The 24,089-nt window shown below is 36.8% G+C and overlaps 2 protein-coding genes and 1 long non-coding RNA gene across 3 annotated transcripts in view; 2 read left to right on the forward strand and 1 right to left on the reverse strand.

The window, feature by feature from the left end:
• The window catches only part of LOC131935375 (putative tRNA N6-adenosine threonylcarbamoyltransferase), a 325,139-nt gene that overhangs the window by 107,363 nt on the left and 193,687 nt on the right, over nucleotides 1-24,089 (reverse strand). The gene's annotated exons all lie outside the window — the stretch shown is intronic.
• On the forward strand, nucleotides 2,604-5,473 carry LOC131935382 (uncharacterized). Its single transcript, XR_009385939.1, has 4 exons — nucleotides 2,604-2,853; nucleotides 3,526-3,654; nucleotides 3,906-4,015; nucleotides 5,346-5,473. It is a non-coding gene; the product is annotated as an uncharacterized LOC131935382 (long non-coding RNA).
• LOC131935423 (lipopolysaccharide-binding protein-like) lies at nucleotides 12,129-23,386 on the forward strand. The gene is made up of 15 exons (XM_059291823.1): nucleotides 12,129-12,236; nucleotides 12,465-12,607; nucleotides 13,241-13,340; nucleotides 13,510-13,644; nucleotides 14,154-14,227; nucleotides 14,801-14,955; nucleotides 15,288-15,351; nucleotides 15,951-16,042; nucleotides 17,517-17,693; nucleotides 18,510-18,587; nucleotides 20,406-20,573; nucleotides 21,934-22,001; nucleotides 22,470-22,512; nucleotides 22,614-22,677; nucleotides 23,379-23,386. Exons 2-15 carry the CDS (start codon nucleotides 12,502-12,504, stop codon nucleotides 23,384-23,386), a joined length of 1,332 nt encoding a protein of 443 aa, XP_059147806.1. The 5' UTR covers nucleotides 12,129-12,236; nucleotides 12,465-12,501.

Below are 24,089 nucleotides of genomic sequence, written 5' to 3' on the forward strand. Positions count from 1 at the left end.
GTTATGTGTAATGAGCTATAAGAGACACAGATTTCAATTTGTTTAATGCTAGTGTCAGTTTTAGGGCGAGTTTGTGAGAACTGTGGTTTAAATATTCAAACAATTCATCGTATGTGTACCTTCTACATTGCCAACGATTCATAGCATTCAGTTTTGAGAGTAACACAAAGAAAGTTTGAACACAGAGGCGTTTAGCCAAATATTCTCTGTGCTATACTAACAGCACAAAAACTGTCGTTGTAACACAACTCATTGAGTTAAAGCAGAAAAATTGTACAACAGATTGCCACATAACTTCTTTAAAATGAACAAAAATAATAAGTAGATCTAGATGTGTAAACATGTATTGAACAAAATGAAACTACATATGAGGTCTTACTATCAGTTTGGGCAGATTGCTCTTCTTGTACAATAACTATAGCTCTCAAACTTAGTTTACAAACTTGAAGTAGTTATCGCCCTTGCACTAGAACTCTCATACTAAGTTAACAAAATTGACGTTGTTATCACCCTTTATCTTCGTCTAAAACCGGTGATCGAAAGAAAATGATATCGACGTTTAAGTAATGCGGTAAGAATCACTTTTTATGTCATAATTCGATTCATCTGTTTCTGTTCCCCCCCCCCCCCTACCCCAATGTGTGAGGGCAAGATATCAGTACACCCCAATAGTGAATGTTGTGCTTGTAGGGCAAGATATCAGTACACCCCAATAGTGAATGTTGTGTTTGTAGGACAAGATATCAGTACACCCCAATAGTGAATGTTGTGTTTGTAGGATAAGATATCAGTACAGCCCAATAGTGAATGTTGTGTTTGTAATGGAAGATATCAGTACACCCCAATAGTGAATGTTGTGTTTGTAGGGCAAGATATCAGTACACCCCAATAGTGAATGTTGTGTTTGTAGGACTATAGACGTGGAACAAATCATTTGGATATTCAACAATTTTTGGCATCAGTCTCACCGTGTAGCGAGGCCTAGGGTCGACCGAAGAGAGATTGGAGATTACAAACGTTTGATATCGAATCCCTTGTAGGCCTACAACTAAATGTTTAGTAACTGTTGTCGCTTTGTTTCGATTACTTGGTTGAACTCACGCATCAGTTACCAAATAATAACGTGAGATAATAACGCCAACATTGTAGCCGAAGTATCCAATTTAATTGTTGTGTGCACACGTTAGTTAAGCGCCAGTGTACATTCTTCATTGCTAGGTTAGCAGGTGCGTCGTTTATTTAAACAACTGGTGCTGTTTTGTGTTTATGGGACGACATAAGGTGGTCTTGGTGTCACACAAGGTTGTGAAAGAGGGAGAGAAAGAGGGGGGGAGGGGGAGAAAGAGGGGAGAGGGTTGGGGGGGGGGAGGAGAAAGAGACAGAACTATGGAGAAGGGGATAGAGTTACATACTTATTTTAGCACCTGCACAATGTGATGTTGCACTTTTAACACCCCTTCACAAACATTTGAAATCTCCCCCCCCCCACACACACCCCACACCCCACAACCAATACCAGAACTGTGAGACCATTTACTTACGTCTCATATCCAAAAGTAATAAAGCTCTAAGCAAAGTGTTGTTAAGTTATTGAATTGTTCATCCAAAAACAAATCGATTTTTGTTTTATCCAGGCCAGTTTTTGACTTATTGAATTTCGTATTTTAGATTAAATTTTTCAAAAAATTCAATCTAAACATCCACGCGCTGACTCAACTGGCCAGGGGAGATGACATTTCAAACTATGTGGGAGGGGGGAACGTACTTAAATTTTCGGGGGGAGGGGGGGTGTACAGGCACTGGTTTCTACATAAAGTATCTATTTTTTTCTTTTTCGATCGGAGTGGAGGGGAGGGGGCGTTGAACATGTTTCAGGTGGGGGGTGCAGTGCCCCCTTACTTTAGAAGGGAAAAATCCTTTATAAAAAATAGTTGCTAAGATTTCTTAGCTGCGGCTAAGTCTAAGGCTACATCTTCATCTACTTCTACAGCTAGGGCTATAGGGCTATAGGGCTATAGGGCTATATGGCTATAGAGCTATAGGGCTATATGGCTTTAGAGCTATAGGGCTATAGAGCTATAGGGCTATATGGCTTTAGGGCTATAGGGCTATAGGGCTATAGGGCTATAGGGCTATAGGGCTATAGGGTTATAGGGCTATAGGGCTATAGGGCTATAGGGCTATAGGGCTATAGAGCTATAGGGCTATATGGCTATAGGGCTATAGGGCTATAGGGCTATAGGGCTATAGGGCTATAGGGCTATAGGGCTATAGGGCTATAGAGCTATAGGGCTATATGGCTATATGGCTATAGGGCTATAGAGCTATAGGGCTATATGGCTATATGGCTTTAGGGCTATAGGGCTATAGGGCTATAGGGCTATAGGGCTATAGGGTTTATAGGGCTATAGGGCTATAGGGCTATAGGGCTATAGAGCTGTAGGACAATTTTCTAGCTGCGCATTTTTCTGTGTGCGCATTTTTCTGTTGCGTTTTTTTCCCCTGGGAACCCTCTCCCTATGGAGAAAAATATATTTCCACCCCTGTCTACAGTTTACCACGTCAACAGCTGATATGTAGAGAGATTTAATTTTTTTATTAATTTCTTCATTTACTTCTGAATTGCTATTTCGTCTTGGGATATATTCAAATATTAAATGTTATTATATTCATTTTTAATTATCAAACAAGACAACTTAGGAATACAGCTTATTTCAGCGTTGTGTTTAAATACATAAAAACTATCCAAACTAAACTCAGATTAAAAAAATCCAAATGCATCTTCTGTTGGTTATCACATTGGCGGTGTGTCTAAGCTGCGCTGTGGCCAAATACTGTTCCTTGGTGGGGAAGGTAAGCTTGGATGGTTTTTTTTTGTAGGTTTTTTTTTTAACTTCAGAAGATAGATTTTTAAAATGTGTAGTTATACTCCATTTTGACTAAAGACGCCTGTATTTGAGGATAATCCCACTACTCAACTATTTTCATGAGTTCAGAATTCCAATAAACAGTATCTCCACTATTGCTTTAAACATTCGAGTATTATCACTTATACATACATGTAAACAATGGGAAACAAGTGACGATTTAGTTTCCTTCTGTGATGAATTTAAAGGCTATGTCACCGATTACGTATTTCTACATAGAGCTTGCTCAAGGCACAATAGATAATGAATGGTGTGTTTAAAACAGAGGCTAATAGTAGCTAGTAAAAGATGTAACAAATTATCGAAGGTGGTTTCAGTATATTTTCTGTACTAGTCCTAAATCATTTTTAAAAAAATTCTTAAAAATAGTTTTAAAAGAAGTAACTCTTCAAGAAAGAAAATGTGTATATATATATATATATATATATATATATATATATATATATATATATATATATATATATATATACATACATATATATATATATATATATATATATATATATATATATATATATATATATATATATATATATATATATATATTTAAGTGTTATACTAAAGCTATACTTGATATAAAGCTATACTTGATATACAGCGCTACAACCCTGGCGAGGTTCTTACATTCGGCAAATGCAACAGCAAATGCACATGTCGAGGGGATAAGTTCGAATGTGAGATAAAGCGTTGCCGTGGTGACATCACGTGGTGCTATCACATGGGCAAGGTCGGTTGAATAACATAAAAGTGGTACTAGAGTAATGGTAGGACAACTAAAAGTGGTACAAGAATAATGATAGGACAACTAAAATGTGTAGTAGTGTAGTGATAGGATAATTAAAACCCCTACCAATGTAAAGTAAAAAAAAATTGTGATTGTTCTAAAAAAAATCTTTAACTGTTTAATTTAAGCTGCTACCCTAGTTTACTACAAATCTTGTGGCAGCATTAACACCCCCCTCCCTCCATGTTTAACAGATATACGACTCAGGCGAGCAGATCCTAGACGACTGTAATGAATGCATTTGTGCTGGGCCTGACATTGAATGTACAGAAATGGAATGTGATTATTAAACAGACTGACCACCGTACGTATTTAGCTAGTATCTATATCTTGGTTCTTAATTCTAGTGGTAGAAGGGACTCCCTACAACACTGTTGAGTAAGACACGTTATGCGCCATATATGCCGTAACTCCGTTTATATCTTACTTTTCTTTTTTTTGAATTTGTTTCCATAGCCTTTGTCCAACCAAGAATAAACTTCAAGGCAGCTTGATTTAGGAGTTGTCTCTCCTAGAAGAGTTTTCCCCAGCTATCGAGGCTGATCTGCCCAATGGTTTCGAACTCGAGACTTATCGGTTTAGCAATCATGAGCTTTACCAACTCGACCACGCCGAGTTGCTTTAGTTTAATACAGTGTATATACAATGACTGTATAACTGGATGAAATGCAAGGCAATTGGTAGAAAAAAAGTGTACTGCGTCGAACCTTAAATAGTACTCTATTTAATTGGCATAAAATAAAAACATGCAATCACTTAAAAACAGAAGTTATTCTGACAAAAAGTGGATGAAAAACTCCTCAATAAGCAGTACGTAATACCTGTTTTTATGGGACGGGGTGGGTTAGCGGTAGAGAGCTGGACTGCTAACCCGTAAGTCTCTAGTTCAAATCCGGGTTCAAGTCAGTAGACCGACCCTGAGTCCACCCAACTCTGATGGGTACCTAACTCACGTTAAGGAAAGTAACGGCGGCTGGGTATAGTGCTAACCACAGTATCTCTTCAAATGCCAAGGTCACAGAAAAAAGTGAACTCTACTTCACTTGCCCCGTAGACCGACAGGTTTGAAAGGGAAACTTTACTTTTAATAATTGTTTTTAGCATAATGTGGAGCCTTGATCTAGACGACATAGAGAGAGAAATATACACATCAAATATAAAACATTAACTACTTGTCCCAGCTCCCAATATTCACACTTGGTATTTACATTCCTTACTGGAGCTTTTAAACTAAATGTTTTTTTTTACGTTCGTACACTAAGAATTGTCTTTGATAAAAAAAAACCACACCCCCTCCCTTTGTGTGTGTATACATAGCCTATATATATATATATATATATATATATATATATATATATATATATATATATATATATATATATATATATATATATATATATATATATATATATATATTATATATATATATATATATATATATATATATATATATATATATATATATATATATATATATATATATATATATATATATATATATATATATATATATATATACATATATATATATACATATACATATATATATATATATATATATATATATATATATATATATATATATATATATATATATATATATATCGTGTTTATTAAGATGCCTTTATTCCCAGAAATATCTAACGTAAACGCTTATATGTAGAGCTTTTGTGAAACACCTACTGTAGTTAGTGGACTGTAAAGAAATAAGAAAGTTTATCCTGCACATGAATTCTTTACAAAAAAAAAATAAACATATTTTATCAACCTGTAGTTCTTTTTTAAAATATTTGTTTGTCACAACACGTATATTGTTATTTACATTTTTTACAACAATTTTAAGTAGAGTAGGCCTACATAAGCACTTTAAACACACGCCAATGGTTGATGGTCCTTGTAAGTCTCGTAATCTCTCGCTTAAAATTCGAGATCTTGTAAGCCATGGAGAGAGATATTTTTGAACAAAATTAATTATTTTGAACAAACAAAATTATTGATAACAAACAAAAACAAACAACAAAAAGCATGTCAGCAAATTGTTTGTAGTCCTTGCTTCAAGATTTTAAAATACCAAGAGTACAAAAAAATGCAACAATTATATTTTTTTTTACTAATAATATAATTAAATAAACTACCGGTAGGTCTAGGCTATTAATATTATATTAATATTTAGGACAACTTGTTACGTATCCGAATAAATAATAACTAACTGTAGCTTCTTTAAAAAATCATAATTTAACGTAGAATATATTTTTCTTGAAGCTAGCCTACTTCATTATCATTGTTTAAGATTAAAAATAACTTTTCTATTTTTAAAATTTTTTTTTCCCGATTTGATAAAAATATTCACATTTGGTTTGAAAAATCCTATCTGGCAAGTATGAGAGCGAGAAGATGGCGACCTATTTACCAGCCATATTGCGAACAAGCTTGTCTAAAACTGGACCATCAAATCGTTGTTTTTAACAAGGCTGGCATACTAGATGGCCTATACGGCACACCCAGTTCTAAAACAGCAGCTTGAATCTTCTTCATCTTATCCCAGTTCAAGCCAAATACATATGAAGCAGATGAAGTAGAGTTTATATGTTTCAATGACCTAGTCATACAAGGGGATAATGTTGTCAGCAGAGCAGGGTGGACTCAAGTACTTCCTTCAAACTCTAAGCCGGGATCTGAACTCGGGACTACATAGTTAGCAGTCGATAGCTCTAACTTCCGACCACACCGTCTCCTAACTTAAAACCTACACGTAGCTAAAAACCAAATACACGAGTCTGAACATTAATGTAAGTAGATGGAGACACGGTTGCTACGGTATGATAAGTTACATGTACTCATGAGAATATTCTCATTGATAAAATTCAGCTATTTAAGAACAAAGTGTATAAACAGCAAAGCGTTTTTCAACGTGTTGTGGCGAACAAAGAGAACGCATTCAACACACTATACAGGCAAATCTTGTAGGTTATTGATTAATTCAATCTCAAGTAGATTGGTAATTGATCGACATTTACAAATATAAACACAGTACAAGAACATGTGATTAACTTTTTCAATTTAATCGAAATTGATTTAATTCTGAAATGCTGTTTGTTTAAAATTTTAAGCCTAAGTAGATTGAAAAAAAAACACAGGATCAACACTCAATATCAACAATCAATATCAACACCAAATATCAACACCCAATATCAACACTTGTATCAACACTCAATATCAACACTCAACACTCAATATCAACACTGGTATCAACACTCAATATCAACACTCAATATCAATATCAACACTCAATATCAACATTTAATATCAACATTGAATATCAACATTCAATATCAACAACCAATTTCAACACTCAATATCAACACTCAACAAATTAAAATAGCGTGCCTATGTTAGGTCAACCGTAGAAGTATCGACAGGTCTATGTTGCACATAAACAACTTCACACCATCCATAACAACTTCACCACAACCATAACAACTTCACACCAACCATAACAACTTCACACCACCCATAACAACTTCACACCACCCATAACAACTTCACACCACCCATAACAACTTCACACAACCCATAACAACTTCACACCAACCATAACAACTTCACACCACCCATAACAACTTCACACCACCCATAACAACTTCACACCACCCATAACAACTTCACACCACCCATAACAACTTCACACCACCCATAACAACTTCACACCACCCATAACAACTTCACACCTCCCATAACAACTTCACACCACCCATAACAATTTCACACCACCCATAACAGTTTCACACCACCCATAACAACTTCACACCACCCATAACAACTTCACACAACCCATAACAACTTCACACCACCCATAACAACTTCATACCACCCATAACAACTTCACACCAACCATAACAACTTCACACCACCCATAACAACTTCACACCACCCATAACAACTTTACACCACCCATAACAACTTCACACCACCCATAACAACTTCACACCACCCATAACAACTTCACACTACCCAAAACAACGTCACACCAACCATAACAACTTCACACCACCCATAACAACTTCACACCACCCATAACAACTTCATACCACCCATAACAACTTAACACCACCCATAACAACTTCACACCACCCATAACAATTTCACACCACCCATAATCAATATTTAGCAGGTCAAATTACAAATATAGTGGACAACATTGCATAACAAAGTAGAACATTCAAATGTACATCCCAACATAACAAAATAGAAAATACAAATGTACATCACAACATTACAAAGTGTATGACATATTAAAGTGGAGTTGTGAGAAGTAGTGAAATGAACATTAACAAAGTAATTCTCTTTCTCCAATAAGTAAATAATTACTTAAAATGTTATATAAAATTAATATATCAGTCGTTCTACGGCAGAGATACTGTACAAATTTTAAGGGAACAAAAGAAAACTCAGATAAAACGGTAAAGTGATTCCCGTCTTAAAGAGTTGAGGTGTGTATTTACAGTCATTTTACCGGCTGGGCCGTGTCCTTGCTCGTGGTCTTCACCTACCACAAGAGGCGTAGCGAGGGGGGGGGGGGGGGGGATGCGGACCGCACCGGGTGACACCCGACCTCGCTACGCCACTGCCTACCACCATTGTACCAATGATATCGTCCTGAGATTTTCCCTTGATACTTTAGTTCTAAGATAGAGTTCTAAAATGGTAGTTAGCGTGACATTAAGACAGAGAGATTTTAACTAATACAAATTAATCTCAGAAATGTAAGAGAACGTTTTGTAAACTGAAAGAATATTTTGTTCATATCAAAACTCAGTCATACAGGGATGGCCAGCAGATGCCAGCAAACCCCATAGAGGTCTGTCGCTGTACAGGTGGAGAAACTGTGTGTCCAAAAAGTTAAGTTCTATTTTTGTTGCAGTTGTTTCCCTTTTTTAGTCATTTGTTAGGTTGCCTCACACGTACTGACATTGCACATACAAGCTAATATATATATATATATATATATATATATATATATATATATATATATATATATATATATATATATATATATATATATATATTTATTTATATTTATATAAAAATATATATGAATGTAGAGAATATGTGTAAGATAACAAATACACAATAAATACACACATGAATACAAGCATTAATGCACTTACATTCGTATTCAACATAAACACTAACATAAATTTACGAGTATATTATTTCCTCGATCACTGCCTCCAGTAAGGCTAAGATCCCACCTATGCTGTAAGTTTAGCTTTTTTCTCTCTCTAGTTTCAGATTCACCCCGTCTTTATTTGAACTTTAGTAGATTAACCAAGTGCTGCTCAAACAACTTAGCTTGTGGAGAAGAAAAAATTGGTTCCGGTTCATGCAAATAAATATTTACAAAAATAAACTCTGCTATTTCGGCATGGAATTCTTCTTTTAAATTTGTTTCTAAATTTATATTTCTCCATTTTGTGTCTTGCAATTTGAATAATAGTATGTACAAGCGATACAACCGTTTTTGAAGAGGTGTGTCCTTTGTTACAATCACGTTCCATTGTGTGCGCGCATAGAGCTGGTTTATTGTGAAATTTATAGCTCGTCTCAGTTAAATATATGAGATTAAAAAATGGTCACTTGTCTATCTGCTATATCAGGATAAAACATTTAAGGAAACAATATTTTAAAAAAAATATGTTATTCGTGCTTTATTTTTAAAATTGTGTTTTAATTGTATTAACTTTGGAATATAGTAATTACTGTGGTGGTGGGGGCGCGGGGGGGGGGGGGGGGGGGGTTATGTGGAAGTTCTAGATCCGTGTGGAAAAGAAAAACATTTCATACTGCGGGTAAAAATACATTTTCCGTGGCACAAAAACCACCAAATCTCTCTTAGCAAGTAAGTTCATGTAAAACATTTCAGCATCCCAGTTATAAATAGTAGCTTCAAGCGGGTTAAATGTCAACACTGAATCATCGTCAGATACCAAATAGTGAAAATAGAATTTAAAAAAAATAAAACTGACACGATGTGTTTCGAACCTAAACCTACTGGGTCACTATAGCACTGCCATCTCGGCCACATCCTTTACACTATCACCTGACCAAAACTTTCCAAAAACTCTTAAATTATTAACTTAGGTGGGGGGGGGGTTGGAAGAGGTTGGATTTGATTAGTCTATAGATGTATTCATACATCACCATCTATCTTATGAATAGCTTGGTACTCTATGGGGTTGTCTATAAATAACGCCACGTGCCCGTGTAGGAGTTTTAACATTTGGGGTCTACAGGGAAAATTCCTGTTGGGCCCCCAGGTAGAAACCACGCTGAGGACGATCATCAGGCTTTGATTGGGGTGGGGGGGGGGGGGCTAATGATAATTTCAATAAAGGGTTAGGGACCCTTTTTTTCCCTGGTCTCTTGGACACATAGACACAAGGTATAGGCCTATTTTCTAAAACTTGATTTTCTGTTAAGTTCAATTTTTGAAAAAGAAATTGTGTTTTTTACTTTCTCGTATATACGTAGTATAGAGAAAGTCTTGTAATCGTGCAAAAAAAAAAATCGAGATTTTTACAAATCTCGACGTTTTACACCTCACTGATACGGAAAAACATAATTTTGCAATCTTGTCCGTATGTCTGTGTGTGTGTGTGTGTCTGTGTGTCTGTGTGTCTGTGTGTAAACACGATAACTTGAGTACCGTTACAGCTAGCTTGATGAAATTTCATATCCGTATCAACTTTTGAGCGATTTCCGACAACCGGAAGTGGTACTTTTTCTACTTTGAATTTTTCAAAAGCCTATAACTTGAGTACTATTTCAGATAGATAAATGAAATTTCACATGTAAGTAAAAGATCTAATTCTCTACCTTCTGTTAAATTTTGAGTAATTTCCGTTGACCGGAAGTAGTAATTTACGCTACTTCCGATTTCTCAAAAAACTAATGTAAATTTTTAAAGTACTAATAATATTGCGCACTATTATGCACATTTTGTTTCGGCGTTTGTTTGGTGCGCAATGTTTTTTTTCTATGAGATTCTATTCTATTTTTAAAAGTTTAAGTAATTACAAATCATGTCTACATTCCAAGTTATATAAGAATATTCGAGAAAGTTTAGGGGAGATCACTCCCGGTTTATTTTAAAAGGTTTTTTGGTATGGTTAGGATGGTATCAAGTCAAGATTCCTCTTAAGGCTTTGCGATCTATTGGGCAGATGAAGTAGAGTCAATATGTTTCTTTACCACGGCTTATGAAGGGATGATGTAGTCAGCACTAAGCCCAGCAGCATTTACTGGGTGAGCTCAGGAACGTCCAAACCGAGATCCGAACTCGAGCCCACAAAGTCTCACGGCTATCGCTAGAATGGTGATATAAGCAAACAAAAAGTGAAATGTATGACGTCATTGATTTTAGAATAAAAATAGAAGTTTTAGACGAACTGTTGGACCATGTTTTGGACCAAGTTTAGCACCAAGTGTCTTGCTAAAGCAGAAAATGAGAGTCAGCCCAGCTGGAGCAAACAAAATTTTGTAGGGGCGGGGCCACAGTGGAGCTCCAGATTAAAAAAAAATCCTAATCCACTTACCTGTGATTAAACCCGGATGTGCAAAAAACAGGTAGATCCCCCACATATCGTCACCTGATATTTGCTTTGACGTGTTGGTCTGCATTTGTTGAGCTGTACTCATTTGGCGTTGACAAATCTGCCTGAATATAGTGTGTGTACACTGTACACTCTTCTATAGTGTGTGTACACTGTACACTTGTGTTTAGTGCATGAACACTGTACACTTGTGTGACTGGTTGCTTTCTTGTCGTAAGCTTTTCCTTAATAACTCAAAGTTGGCCAACTTCTAAGGCAAAGATTTTACAGATTCATTCGTCTCCAAAGACAAAGGAAGAATCTTTAAATTATAATCTAATTAGATATTAACGTGGGTAAAAATTAATTTAATTATTACCAAGGGGAGATAACACTATTAATCTCAAGTTTGTCACGGATGGTTGGTTTCTTGCGAGAGATCGAACCAAGAACTAAGAAGGGGCAGATAATTGTCTTTCGCCTGCAGCTTACACCTGTAACTTTCACCTGTACCTTTCGCCTGTAGCTTACACCTGTAACTTTCACCTATACCTTTCGCCTGCATCATACACCTGTACCTTGTGTCTATACCTTGGTGCTCATAGCCTGACCTTCATGCAATGACCTTGTCCTAGTTTAAGCCCATCCAGTCCAGGTTTAGCGCCAGGTCACGTGTGTCCACAAAATGCTGAGTTCAGGAAGTGACCAGGTTCAGCATCCTGTCTGTCGGTGTAATCAGGTAACGCCCGCTAAAAATCATCTTTTTATAGCAGATGTGAAATCCCAGTAGAACTGAATATAAAACCTGACATCCAATGACACTGTGACGAATTAGATCAGTACATGTAGACTTGGCTCTAAAACGTTACTTTAGATAAGTACAGGCTAGTCTGTTAAACATTACTTTAGGTGAAAACAAATTGGACTGTCGAGGTAAGTGTAGATGTAGCTATCAACTATTGTTCAGTGGGGTTGTCAAAAATGTAATCATTAATGTACTGATTTGAACTGTTTGAAAAAGAATGTTTTTAAATTTTGGAGTTGAAGTTATTATTGACACAACTGATGGAACTTTTAGTGTCTGAAACAAAGAAATACATATATGAAATATGTCAAATGTGCCTGTTATGTATGTATTTATATTTTACACTCATACATTAGTTGCACGTGAGTGACTGTACCAACAAAATCAAGCTTGATGATGAGGTGCCTGCTGTGTGTCCTGTCGCTGCTGACCATTGGTCACATGACATTAGCTAATCCGGGATTAAAAGTACGAGTGTCTAAGAAAGGAATTGAATATGGTAAGATAATCCAACTTTCTAACCAAACATTTCAACGCAATATATTATTTTATCCTGTCAGATATTTCAATCATAACCATGAATAAATTCTGACATACAATCAGATATGACAACCACATCCACCTTCCCATAATGACAGTCACACCCACCTTCCTATACTAACAACCACATCCACCTTCCTATACTAACAACCACATCCACCTTCCTATACTAACAACCACATCCACCTTCCCATAATGACAACCACATACACCTGTACTTACAACCACATCCACCTTCCTATACTAACAACCACATCCACCTTCCTATACTAACAACCACATCCACCTTCCCATAATGACAACCACATCCACCTGTACTGACAACCACATCCACCTTCCTATACTAACAACCACATCCACCTTCCTATACTAACAACCACATCCACCTTCCTATACTAACAACCACATCCACCTTCCTATACTAACAACCACATCCACCTTCCTATACTAACAACCACATCCACCTTCCCATAATGACAACCACATCCACCTATACTGACAACCACATCCACCTTCCCATAATGACAACCACGTCCACCTTCCTATAATGACCACCACATCCACCCCACCCCCACCCCTTACCTTCCACCAGCCAACAAGGTAGCAGGCAAGTACCTGACCCAAGCACTCGATGACCTCATACTCTCGGACCAAACTGGCAAGGACCGCTACATGTCATGGCAGCTATCTAGGTCTGTAGGTCACAAAGTGTAACTAATTTAACTACTTTTCAAATGTTGTAATCAATGGCGTAGATAGGGTGTGGCGGCACCATAGAAAGTCTACCAGCAATATAGAAATTTATCGTTGACAAAGGAGTAGTTTTCTATAGCTATTTAAATCATTACATTTCCTACACAGTATTCAAAAACAAAAGATCATTCAACCTGTAACGTCCTTGACCTTAAACCCTCAAGTAAACGGTCTGACCTTGGGAGTTTCAAACTTCGGCGCTGAATTCAGTACCAACTTCTGGATCAAATACAAGAATGGATGGTAAGTTGGTGAATTATTTATTTCTACCAGAATCATAAGCTGATTATCGTGTAGACAGGTTTAGTGACGCCAATCTATTCTAGGGCCCATGTTAGTCTGAATCCTTTCATCACTGTGGCTGCTCCACCAACACCTTCCACTGAGATCTGGCTGCTGTCCTACAGTACTATGCCTGTCCTCCACGCTGACCTAAGTTTGTCCGCCACGCTTAATATAGTGTTATCTGCAATGTGTCCAGCCGCCTTTACATGTACCCACCAGAGCCGAGTGAACCCAGGGACATTCAACGGACTTGAACCCGGTTTCAAACTCCTTTGGGATGTTGTAATATAAAACTTTTACCCCCCCCCCTGTGTTTGACAGTTTATCCAGCTGACCTCACCACCACAATCTTCATTTGTTTTCATCCTGCTGTTTCTATAGGGTCTTTGTTTTATTATGGTCAGTCTGTACGGAGGCTGATATAGATCTCACTACCCAATGTTATATTTAGCTTTCATTGTGTTCAGGTTTTCCGTGTCAGACAGCGGCAAGATGAACGTCAAGATACGTGGGGTGGCGGCAACAGTCAATGTTGGGATAGGTGAGTTGTCGTCACTGATTCAATATCGCTTGTGGCGGGACTAGGGGGTTGTTAGGGGGGGGGGGGGGGGGGAAGGGTGAGGTGGGTTAAATTAGCCCAAAAATTGGTAACTAATTTTTAAAAAATTCTCTTTTCGGATCCATATCGATCCATAAGGCAGATGGTGTAGAGTTAACATATTTTTTTGAGGTCGGCATATGAAAAGATTGTCTGTTCAGTACTGTGCCCAGCCGTCTTTACTTTCCTAACGTGAGTTAGGTACCCATCAGAGCTGGGTGGGCCCAGAGGCGTTTAGCAAACACAAGTCAGGACCAAGATCCGAAGTCTAGAGTTTCAGGTCAGCATTCGAGTGCGCTGCCCACGACCATGCCGCCCAATGAAAGTATAAATTTGGGGAAGTAAAAATAGCTTGTCATTCTGATTAGAATTATTAATCTCGCGACTGCAACTTTGAACATCTTGATTTTGGTTACTGAAGAAAGTATCGAATTGAAGTAACTAATTACCTGATATATACCTATACGGTTGTTATGATAATATGCGTGTACGTACATCTGTGTAATACATTACCAGGCGCTACCACCGAGGGTAGAGTGACCGTCAGAAGCAAATCCTGCACCTCCAGCATTGAACAGCTCGAGCTGCAATTTTTCGGCGGATCGGCATTTTTGTTGAACTTATTCAGAGACCTGGTTCAAAACATGTTGAAGGATGTTTTGAGAAAAGAGGTGAGTGGAACACCCAGACCTTCACATCACCTAACACATGACCTTCACATCACCTAACACATGACCTTCACATCACCTAACACATGACCTTCCCATGACCTTCACATCACCTAACACATGACCTTCCCATGACCTACACATCACCTAACACATGACCTTCATATCCCCAAACATATTACCTTCACGTACACAAATATAAGACCTTACCACATGAACCCTCCAGCGGCTTGCCAAACGACCTGCGTACAGTGACCTAACCTATGACCTAACCAATGACCTACAGATAGAACAAAACTGCTCTCACCTAAAGCTGTTGTGTGACCTTCTCGTAGATTTGTGGTGTTGTAAACAAAGCTATTGACGTCTCGGCGTCTAATGCTCTCAGTCAAATGGACGGTGAGTAGATTTTGTGTAGTACTCACTGTCAAGGTCAATGTAGTGGGTTTATTTGAAATAAGTCTACTCACATTTAATGTTATGTTACTGAATTGATCTGTAGTACTCACTGTCAAGGTCAATTAAGTAGGTTTATTTGTAATAGGCATTCAACGTCATGTTATTCAGTTGATCTGTAGAACTAAGTAAGTCTTACTGTATGGGGTATCTGTGGTACTTTCATGAACTAACGTCCTTACTAAACCTCTTACTTACAGTAACCTAACCCCCTTACTTGGAGTAACCTAACACCCTTATCTACAGTAACCTAACCCCCTTACTTGCAGTAACCTAACCCCCTTACTTGGAGTAACCTAACACCCTTATCGGCAGTAACCTAACCCCCTTACTTGCAGTAACCTAACCCCCTTACTTACAGTAACCTAACCCCCTTAAATGCAGTAACCTACCCCCCTTACTTGCAGTAACCTAACCCCTTTACTTGCAGTAACCTAACCCCCTTAAATGCAGTAACCTAACCCCCTTACTTGCAGTAACCTAACCCCCCTTACTTGCAGTACCCCCCCCTACTTGCAGTAACCTAACCCCCTTACTTGCAGTAACCTACGAGGTACTGGAGAACTTTACCGCCGACTGCCGAATGCTGGCAGATGCTGTCGTCACCAGCAACTATCTGGAGAGCTCACATAAGGTAAAGACACACCTTCACACACGTATTGCCATGTCACGTGGTGTCTCGTCATTTTACGTCATCTCTCGCGTGATCTCACGAGAAGGAGCGCGATGACACGTGAACTCACGTGATGGCTCGTGATATCACGTGATCTCACTTTGATAACATGGCTTTGATTCAGTGACCAAGACATTTGTGATCTACCAGCCTATAAAAAGACAACCATGTATTATTTCTTGTCAGCTTTACCGAGCCGTAAGATTTGTAAAATAAAGAGTGGCACAGTATTGACAGCTAATTTATTTTCATCTTTAAATAAATGGGCTACATTTAAATAAAAATCGTTGTCACTTTAAGTTTTTTACATTCATGGCTAAATCTTTACAAGTGATCCACATCCCTGTTACCTGCTGTTAAAATAAATCACTTCAACTGTGAACAAAAGACCAAAACCAATATTAGCGGGAATTACCGTGACGTCAATGAGGGTAGCATTCCTCGTATTCACCCCCCCCCTAATATTTAACTTTTAAACCCTTCCCTCTCCCATTTAACCTATGTCAACACTCCCCATCCCCCTCACGCAAAACCCCTACCATTTAATTTTTAAACACTATCTCGATGACAAATCAAGATGGCCTTTTTAAAAAAATGCCGTCTTTCTTCTTTGCTTAACTTAGGAAGCATTCCGTTCTTTGAAATACTTTGAAAACCAGTAGGGCATTTAGAATAGGGCCTCTCTTGAGTAGTCTTATGTTTTGACGCTCACAAAATAACATTTGATTATTAAATTGCTATAAACACATAAGTAAATAAACAAACAATCAGAATGTTCCAGTTACATCTATATCCGTAAAGTCAGGACAAGGTTAAGACCTTATCGAATAATTCGAGGATATTGTTGATTGATAAGACACCATCAAATAATATCGTTCGAATATTCTGATTAAGAATTGAACAGTATAGAAATGAAATAAAACTGTCTTGATCAAAGAATTAAGTATTTATTTCGTGAAAGTCAGAAAAAAAATGTACCCAACTAAATTAAAAATTATTAATCTAAATAACATGCTTTTTTTTTCTTTTTTTTTCTTTTTTGGAATAATTTTTTTTTTAATTTGATATTTTAATTTGCTTTGTTTGCTGTCTTTGTTATGCTTCTTTTTATTGCTTTATTTGGTTTGGTTATTGAATATTTGATTTTAAAATAAAATTGATTGTTTTCTCTGCTTTTTATTTTTATTTTTTTTTTCTTTCTGTAAATAATTTTTGTTTGATTAAACTGCACATTATTTTTGTAATTTAACACCCTTCTAAAAAAGTCGTCATGTGCTAAAAAAGATCAAATTTGCAAATTAACTAACTAAAATGTCTTTTGTAATTGTCAGCTAGAAAGACTTCGTTTATAACAGCATGAAACATGTAGTATGCGATAACAAAAAAATATTCAACAACTTCATCAATTAATTTGACAACAAATTTTTGCTGGCAGGGTGAGGTGTACTGGACAGGTGCCCGGGGGGAGTACCCCACCACTCCTGCTAACATACCTGCATTGAATGACGTCAACAAAATGGCGTACATCTGGCTGACTGAGTACTCTATTAATAGCTTTCTCTACTCCGCGCATGTCCACAACTTTCTGCAATACAATCTTCTGCCCAGTGAAGTAAGTCTTTTAGAGTAATTTTAAAAACTTCAAACTGCCCAGTGAAGTAAGTCTTTTAGAGTAATTTTAAAAACGTAATAGTACAGTAGGGTGTATTAATTAGCATTCGCACATAAAATAGAAACTAATATATGTTTTTTTAAAGTGAAAATCTCATTTTCCCCCATAAAGTAATAAAGCTAATATCATTATTGAAATAAATAAATAAAATATACAGATCTACTTGTAATAGTGAATATCATTTTAAAAATGTTACAGCTGATTTGTTAACCAATTTTTCATATTACGCACACGTTTTACAAATTTCTTTTAAGCAATCGCACAATGTTATAATGGAATTAGCTGCTTTTAGATACTTAGCCAAACCGTTTTTTGTAGGTATTTCCCATAGACCATACGAATAACATTAAAATGAAATAAGTAAAGAGAGCATAATGATACATCAAATTATGCAACTGCTACTTACAAACAGACATATATTGACCCTGTTACGAATGTTTGATTAAAATGAGGGATAAATACAGAAATAAAACCAACGATTTAATTTTAAAACATCGGTTTTTTTTATCAGCTCATGAATTGAGTTTCTTCTAATAAGTGAATGGCTGATACAGAACTGGTGCTTCCCTGTACATGGATTTTACTACGGTTTTCTTAAAAACTAGACATGATAATACTTGAACAGATCAGTACGAAGTTAAAATCAAATGTCTTACACAGCTCATTGTTACGTTTAACTCTGTCTTAGCTCAGTGTAACATCAAACCTCTGTCTTACACAGGTCATTGTAACGGTAAACTCTAATGTCTTACACAGGTGGATACGATATTCCGCCCCTACTTTGAAACCACCTGTAGAACATATTCTTCCTGCTTGGGCGCGCTGATCCCCCAGGTAAGTGGCAGGTCAAAAAATTAGTGGTTTTATGTGGACCAACTACCTTTCTCTCTGTTATTATTTCATTATTACAATACATCTTTTACTCTACGAATCTTAGGTTTTTCTGATATTTACCAACATGGTTTTCTCAACAAAAAAAAGTTGACCTTTTACGGAGAGCAGAACAAAACCTACACTAAATCCTCGTTTTACATTAAGAAAAAAGACCGACTTTAAATGATGTCACACAATTGCAGACTTTTTTCCGGGCATCTCTTCCGGAGGGGGGGGGGGGGGACGGACTCTGCCCCCTGAAAAAAGTCTACCGCCTTCTGAACGAAATGGAATTTATAAAGAAAATACACACTTTTAACAGTGTCCGCCCCCCCCCCCCCCCCGGAAATTTGAGTCCCACCCCCTCTAGAAATAAACCGGGAGTTATCTCCCCTAAACTTTCTCGAATATTCTTATATAACTTGGAATATAGACATGATTTTTAATTACTTAAACTTTTAAAAATAGAATAGAATCTCATAGAAAAAAGAATTGCGCACCAAGCGAACACCAAAACAAAAAATGTGCATAATAGTGCGCAATATTATTAGTACTTTATAAATTTACATGCGTTTTTTGAGAAATCGGAAATAGCGTAAATTAGTATTTCCGTTCAACAGAAATTACTCAAAATTCGACAGAAGGTAGAGAATTAGATATGTTACTTACATGTGAAATTTCATTTATCTATCTGAAATAGTACTCATGCTATAGGCTTTTGACAAGTTCAAAGTAGAAAAAGTACCACTTCCGGTTATCGGAAATTGCTCAAAAGTTGAACAGGATCTACGATTTTGATAAAATACTTATATATTAAATTTCGTCAACCTAGCTGTAACGGTACTCAAGTTATCGTGTTTACACACAGACAGACACACATACCCACAGACAGACACACAGACATACGGACAAGATTGCAAAATTATGTTTTTCCTTATCAGTGAGTTGTAAAACGTCGAGATTTGTAAAATCTCGATTTTTTTTTTTTGCACGATTACAAGACTTTCTCTATACTTCGTATATACGAGAAAGTAAAAAGTCTGGAAGAAACACGGCACAATTATATCCGATCTTGAACCCCAGTCCCTGAAGTAAAAAAAGCCAATCAAACTTAAAAGGCATCACTAGTTCTACGCTAGCATAAAACAACGACTTTTGTGAAGACACCCACCTTCCCTTACTAAGCATACCGTTAATTTACCTCCCCTCCTTCAACGTTGACAACAATTCAGTTGGTTGTTTCAGATTCCATTGAGTTTTAGACCAGCCAAATAGATGACTTTTGTGAGTTTTAGACCAGCCAAATAGATGATTTTTGTGAGTTTCAGACCAGCCAAATAGATGATTTTTGTGAGTTTTAGACCAGCCAAATAGATGATTTTTGTGAGTTTTAGACCAGCCAAATAGATGATTTTTGTGAGTTTTAGACCAGCCAAATAGATGATTTTTGTGAGTTTCAGACCAGCCAAATAGATGATTTTTGTGAGTTTTAGACCAGCCAAATAGATGATTTTTGTGAGTTTTAGACCAGCCAAATAGATGATTTTTGTGAGTTTCAGACCAGCCAAATAGATGATTTTTGTGAGTTTTAGACCGGCCAAATAGATGATTTTTGTGAGTTTTAGACCGGCCAAATAGATGATTTTTGTTGTTTCAGATTCCATTGAGTTTTAGACCAGCCAAATAGATGATTCTTGTTGTTAAGTGGTCACAAAAAACTGACGTCAAAGTTGTTTTTTTCTGTCCCAAATTTGATTGCCCCTCCCCTTCCCTCCCCAGCTCGGGTCAGCCTATCCCGACGCCAGCGTCGAGTCTCGCTTCACCTCGCCCTCCCCACCGGAGGTTCGTTTCTTCGCGGACAGGATCTCGGTCAAGGCCGTTGCTGACGTGGCTCTGCACGTGCACACGGCTGATGGCAAGACTTACCACGCCGTCACACTCACTCTTGTAAGTTCTGGCTTTAGGTCAACTTTAGAACCTCTGGCATACGACTCTAGCTTTAGAACCTCTGGCATACTAGTCTAGTTTTAAAACTTCTGACATACGACTCAAGTTTTAGAACCTCTGACATACTAGTCTAGTTTTAGAACCTCTGACATACTAGTCTAGTTTTAGAACCTCTGATATACTAGTCTAGTTTTAGAACCTCTGATATACTAGTCTAGTTTTAGAACCTCTGATATACTAGTCTAGTTTTAGAACCTCTGATATACTAGTCTAGTTTTAGAACCTCTGACATACGAGTCTAATTTTAGAACCTCTGACATACTAGTCTAGTTTTAGAACCTCTGACATATGAGTCTAGTTTTAAAACTTCTGACATACGACTAGTTTTAGAACCTCAGATATACTAGTCTAGTTTTAGAAACACAGATATAGTCCAGTTTTAGAACTTCTGACATACTAGTCTAGCTTTAGAAAAACCTCTAACATGTGAGTCTAGTTTTAGAACCTCTGATATACTAGTCTAATTTTAGAACCTCTGACACACTAGTCTAGTTTTAGAACCTCTGACATATGAGTCTAGTTTTAGAACCTCTGATTTACTAGTCTAATTTTAGAACCTCTGACATACTAGTCTAGTTTTAGAACCCCTGATACACTAGTCTAGTTTTAGAACCTCTGACATACGAGTCTAGTTTTAGAACCTGACATACTAGTCTAGTTTTAGAACCCTTGATACACTAGTCTAGTTTAAAACCTCTGACATACGAGTCTAGTTTTAGAACCTCTGATGTTCTGGTCTAGTTTAGAACCCCTGATATCCTATGTTATTTTTAGATCCCTAATAAGGTCATAAGGAGCAGGTAATATATAAAGATATGGGAGACATGAATCATTGTAAAAAAAAAATATTACTTAGATTTAGTACATTTAAAAATCATGAAAAAAAGAGGTGTTTATACTTGCTTTACGTAAGTGGTGAAATGTTTTATAAGTAAGTTTCCCTTTCAAACCTGTCGGTCTATGGGGAAAGGGAAGTAGAGTTCACTTGTTTCTGTGACCTCGGCATATGAAGAGATAGTGTGGTCAGCACTATACCCAGCCGCCTTTACTCTCCCTAACGTGAGTTAGGTACCCATCAGAGTTGGGTGGACTCAGGGACGGTCTACCGACTTGAACCCGGATTCAAACTCGAGACTTACGGGTTAGCATTCCAACTCTCTACCGCTAGACCATTCCGTCCCTGTTTTATGGTTCTGCATAATTTTAGAATCCTCGTAGGCCTACATCGTATTTTACGTATCAATGGACTCAATGAATTTTTCTCTGATAAAAAAATCCACGTTTTTTTTTCTACTGTAAGGATGTGCTTGTAAATCTGACAGCAACTATTCATGATGGAAAAATCAATGGCACCTTACTCGGGCACACGCGAGTAGATGTATAACTGTTGAAGCAGACAAAGTAAAGATTCCTCTTTTGACCTAACGATCTATTTGGCAGATGAAGTTGAGTTCATATGTTTCTTGGCCTCGGCATAAAATGGGATAGTGTGGTCAGCACTATGCCCAGCCGCCTTTACTCTCCCTAACGTGAGTTGGGTACCCATCAGAGCTGGGAGGACTCAGGGACCTCCTGATAAACTTTAACCCAGATTCGAACGGGACACTATCGGGTTAGCAGTCTAGCGCTCCACCGCTAGGCCACGCACTCCAATTGTTTAAGAGGATACACCGTCATAGATAGATGTTATGTTGATTATTGTTTCAATTCATATTTTATAAGCTGTTATCAGTCTAACGTAAGCATGAATAGAACGAATACAAAAATTGCATTTACGACCTTGGATTATTTTAGTGTGTCATTCTAAAAAAAATATATTTTTATTCAAAATTTCAGAGTTGATGTTTATCCTAAACCAACGGCGACAGCTACCATTGAAGTAAATCTGATTTAATTAATTACAAGAGTAGCCTATATCACTCTCCATCTTAAGGTTCAGTATAAGACAAAATTCGGATGTATAAATTATTTATTCCCCAGGTACATGATGTATCACAAACTTTCAAAAAATTGGTGCAAGGTTTGATTAACGCGAATTTCATCGGTGAGTTTTTTTAAAATTCTGGGTGGGGGAGGGGGAATGGAAGAGGAAAGGAGGATACTTCTGTACCTTTATTTAAACATACATTTTAAATACAATGCGTTTTTTACAAGCTTTTATTTAACTTTCTCTGTTGTACTTAGCGCTTAGTGTTTTGTTTGTGGTGAGTCGAAACCTGCGAGCAAAATTTCGACCACTTCTAACAGACCAATTTTCTTTAAACTTAGCACGATGACGATGCAATGTAGCATCGCTTTTGACTTACACTTAATTGGATGCTTGCTTGATATTTAAATAATAAATTAAAATTACCTATTTAAAATACTATACACATTGTATTCATTTGTTGCGCAATTATTTTTAGACATAATTTTACTATAATAAGATTTTTAAGCAATTGAACAAAAAAAATCGTTTTAATTACAAGGCTTAGTTAGTCCCTAAATACCTGTCTTTTAAAAACTCGTTCTATTTATTTATTTAAATACAATCTGTCTATCTAATATCATTTTATTTTAAGCCGGCCTATCTTTCTAAATACATTCTATCTAATATCATTTTAAGCCGGCCTATCATTCTAAATACATTCTGTCTATCTAATATCATTTTATATTTAGCCGGCCTATCTATCTAAATACAGTCTGTCTATCTAATATCATTTTATTACTGAAAATATGTTTTTCTTCATTTTTTGTTTGCCTCAGGCATGTAATGTAGAAAGTCTGGTTGCCTTGCAATGTTCACTTTAGTATTACAGTTTTCATCATCGGCTGGTGAGGACTGATACCGATTTCCAAATGTAATAATTTTTTCTCACATGAACTTTCATTCATTGAAAATGGTTTACTTGTATATAAGTCTTATTTTAATGCTTTTAAAACTGAAGATTTAATTAATTACTTAAATGGCTATTGCATGTCACGTAGAGAGTTGACATGAGTCTGGGTAAGTGTAAAAAACGAACCTCAAATAAACAGGACATTTTTGGTATAGTAAATTGGTTCCATGCCAAATGATCTCAGGACAAATGATCTCAGACAAAATACCTCACGGACAAATGATCTCAGGATAAATGATCTCAGGACAAATGATCTTAGGACAAATGATCTTAGGACAAATGATCTCAGGACAAATGACCTTAGGACAAATGATCTCAGGACAAATGATCTCATGACAAATTAAATTATCTCAAGACAAATGATCTCAGGACAAATGATCTCAGGACAAATGAGCTCAGGACAAATGATCTCAGGACAAATGATCTCAGGACAAATGATCTCAGGACAAATGATCTCAGGACAAATGATCTCAGGACAAATGATCTCAGGACAAATGATCTCAGACAAAATACCTCACGGACAAATGATCTCAGGACAAATGATATCAGGACAAATGATCTCAGGACAAATGATCTC

This window comes from Physella acuta, unplaced genomic scaffold (genome assembly GCF_028476545.2).
Source record: "Physella acuta isolate Inbredline_101_S28 unplaced genomic scaffold, ASM2847654v3 ptg000144l, whole genome shotgun sequence".
Taxonomy (NCBI): Eukaryota; Metazoa; Mollusca; class Gastropoda; family Physidae; genus Physella; species Physella acuta.

What these genes read in the sequence shown, in the direction of transcription:
- LOC131935423 (XM_059291823.1), top strand. Translation starts at nt 12,502, where the DNA reads ATGATGAGGTGCCTGCTGTGTGTCCTGTCGCTGCTGACCATTGGTCAC. An exon ending in AACAGTCAATGTTGGGATAG is followed by an intron (nt 14,228 to 14,800) that starts GTGAGTTGTCGT and finishes ATACATTACCAG; the next exon opens with GCGCTACCACCGAGGGTAGA. An exon ending in CGGCGACAGCTACCATTGAA is followed by an intron (nt 22,513 to 22,613) that starts GTAAATCTGATT and finishes TTTATTCCCCAG; the next exon opens with GTACATGATGTATCACAAAC.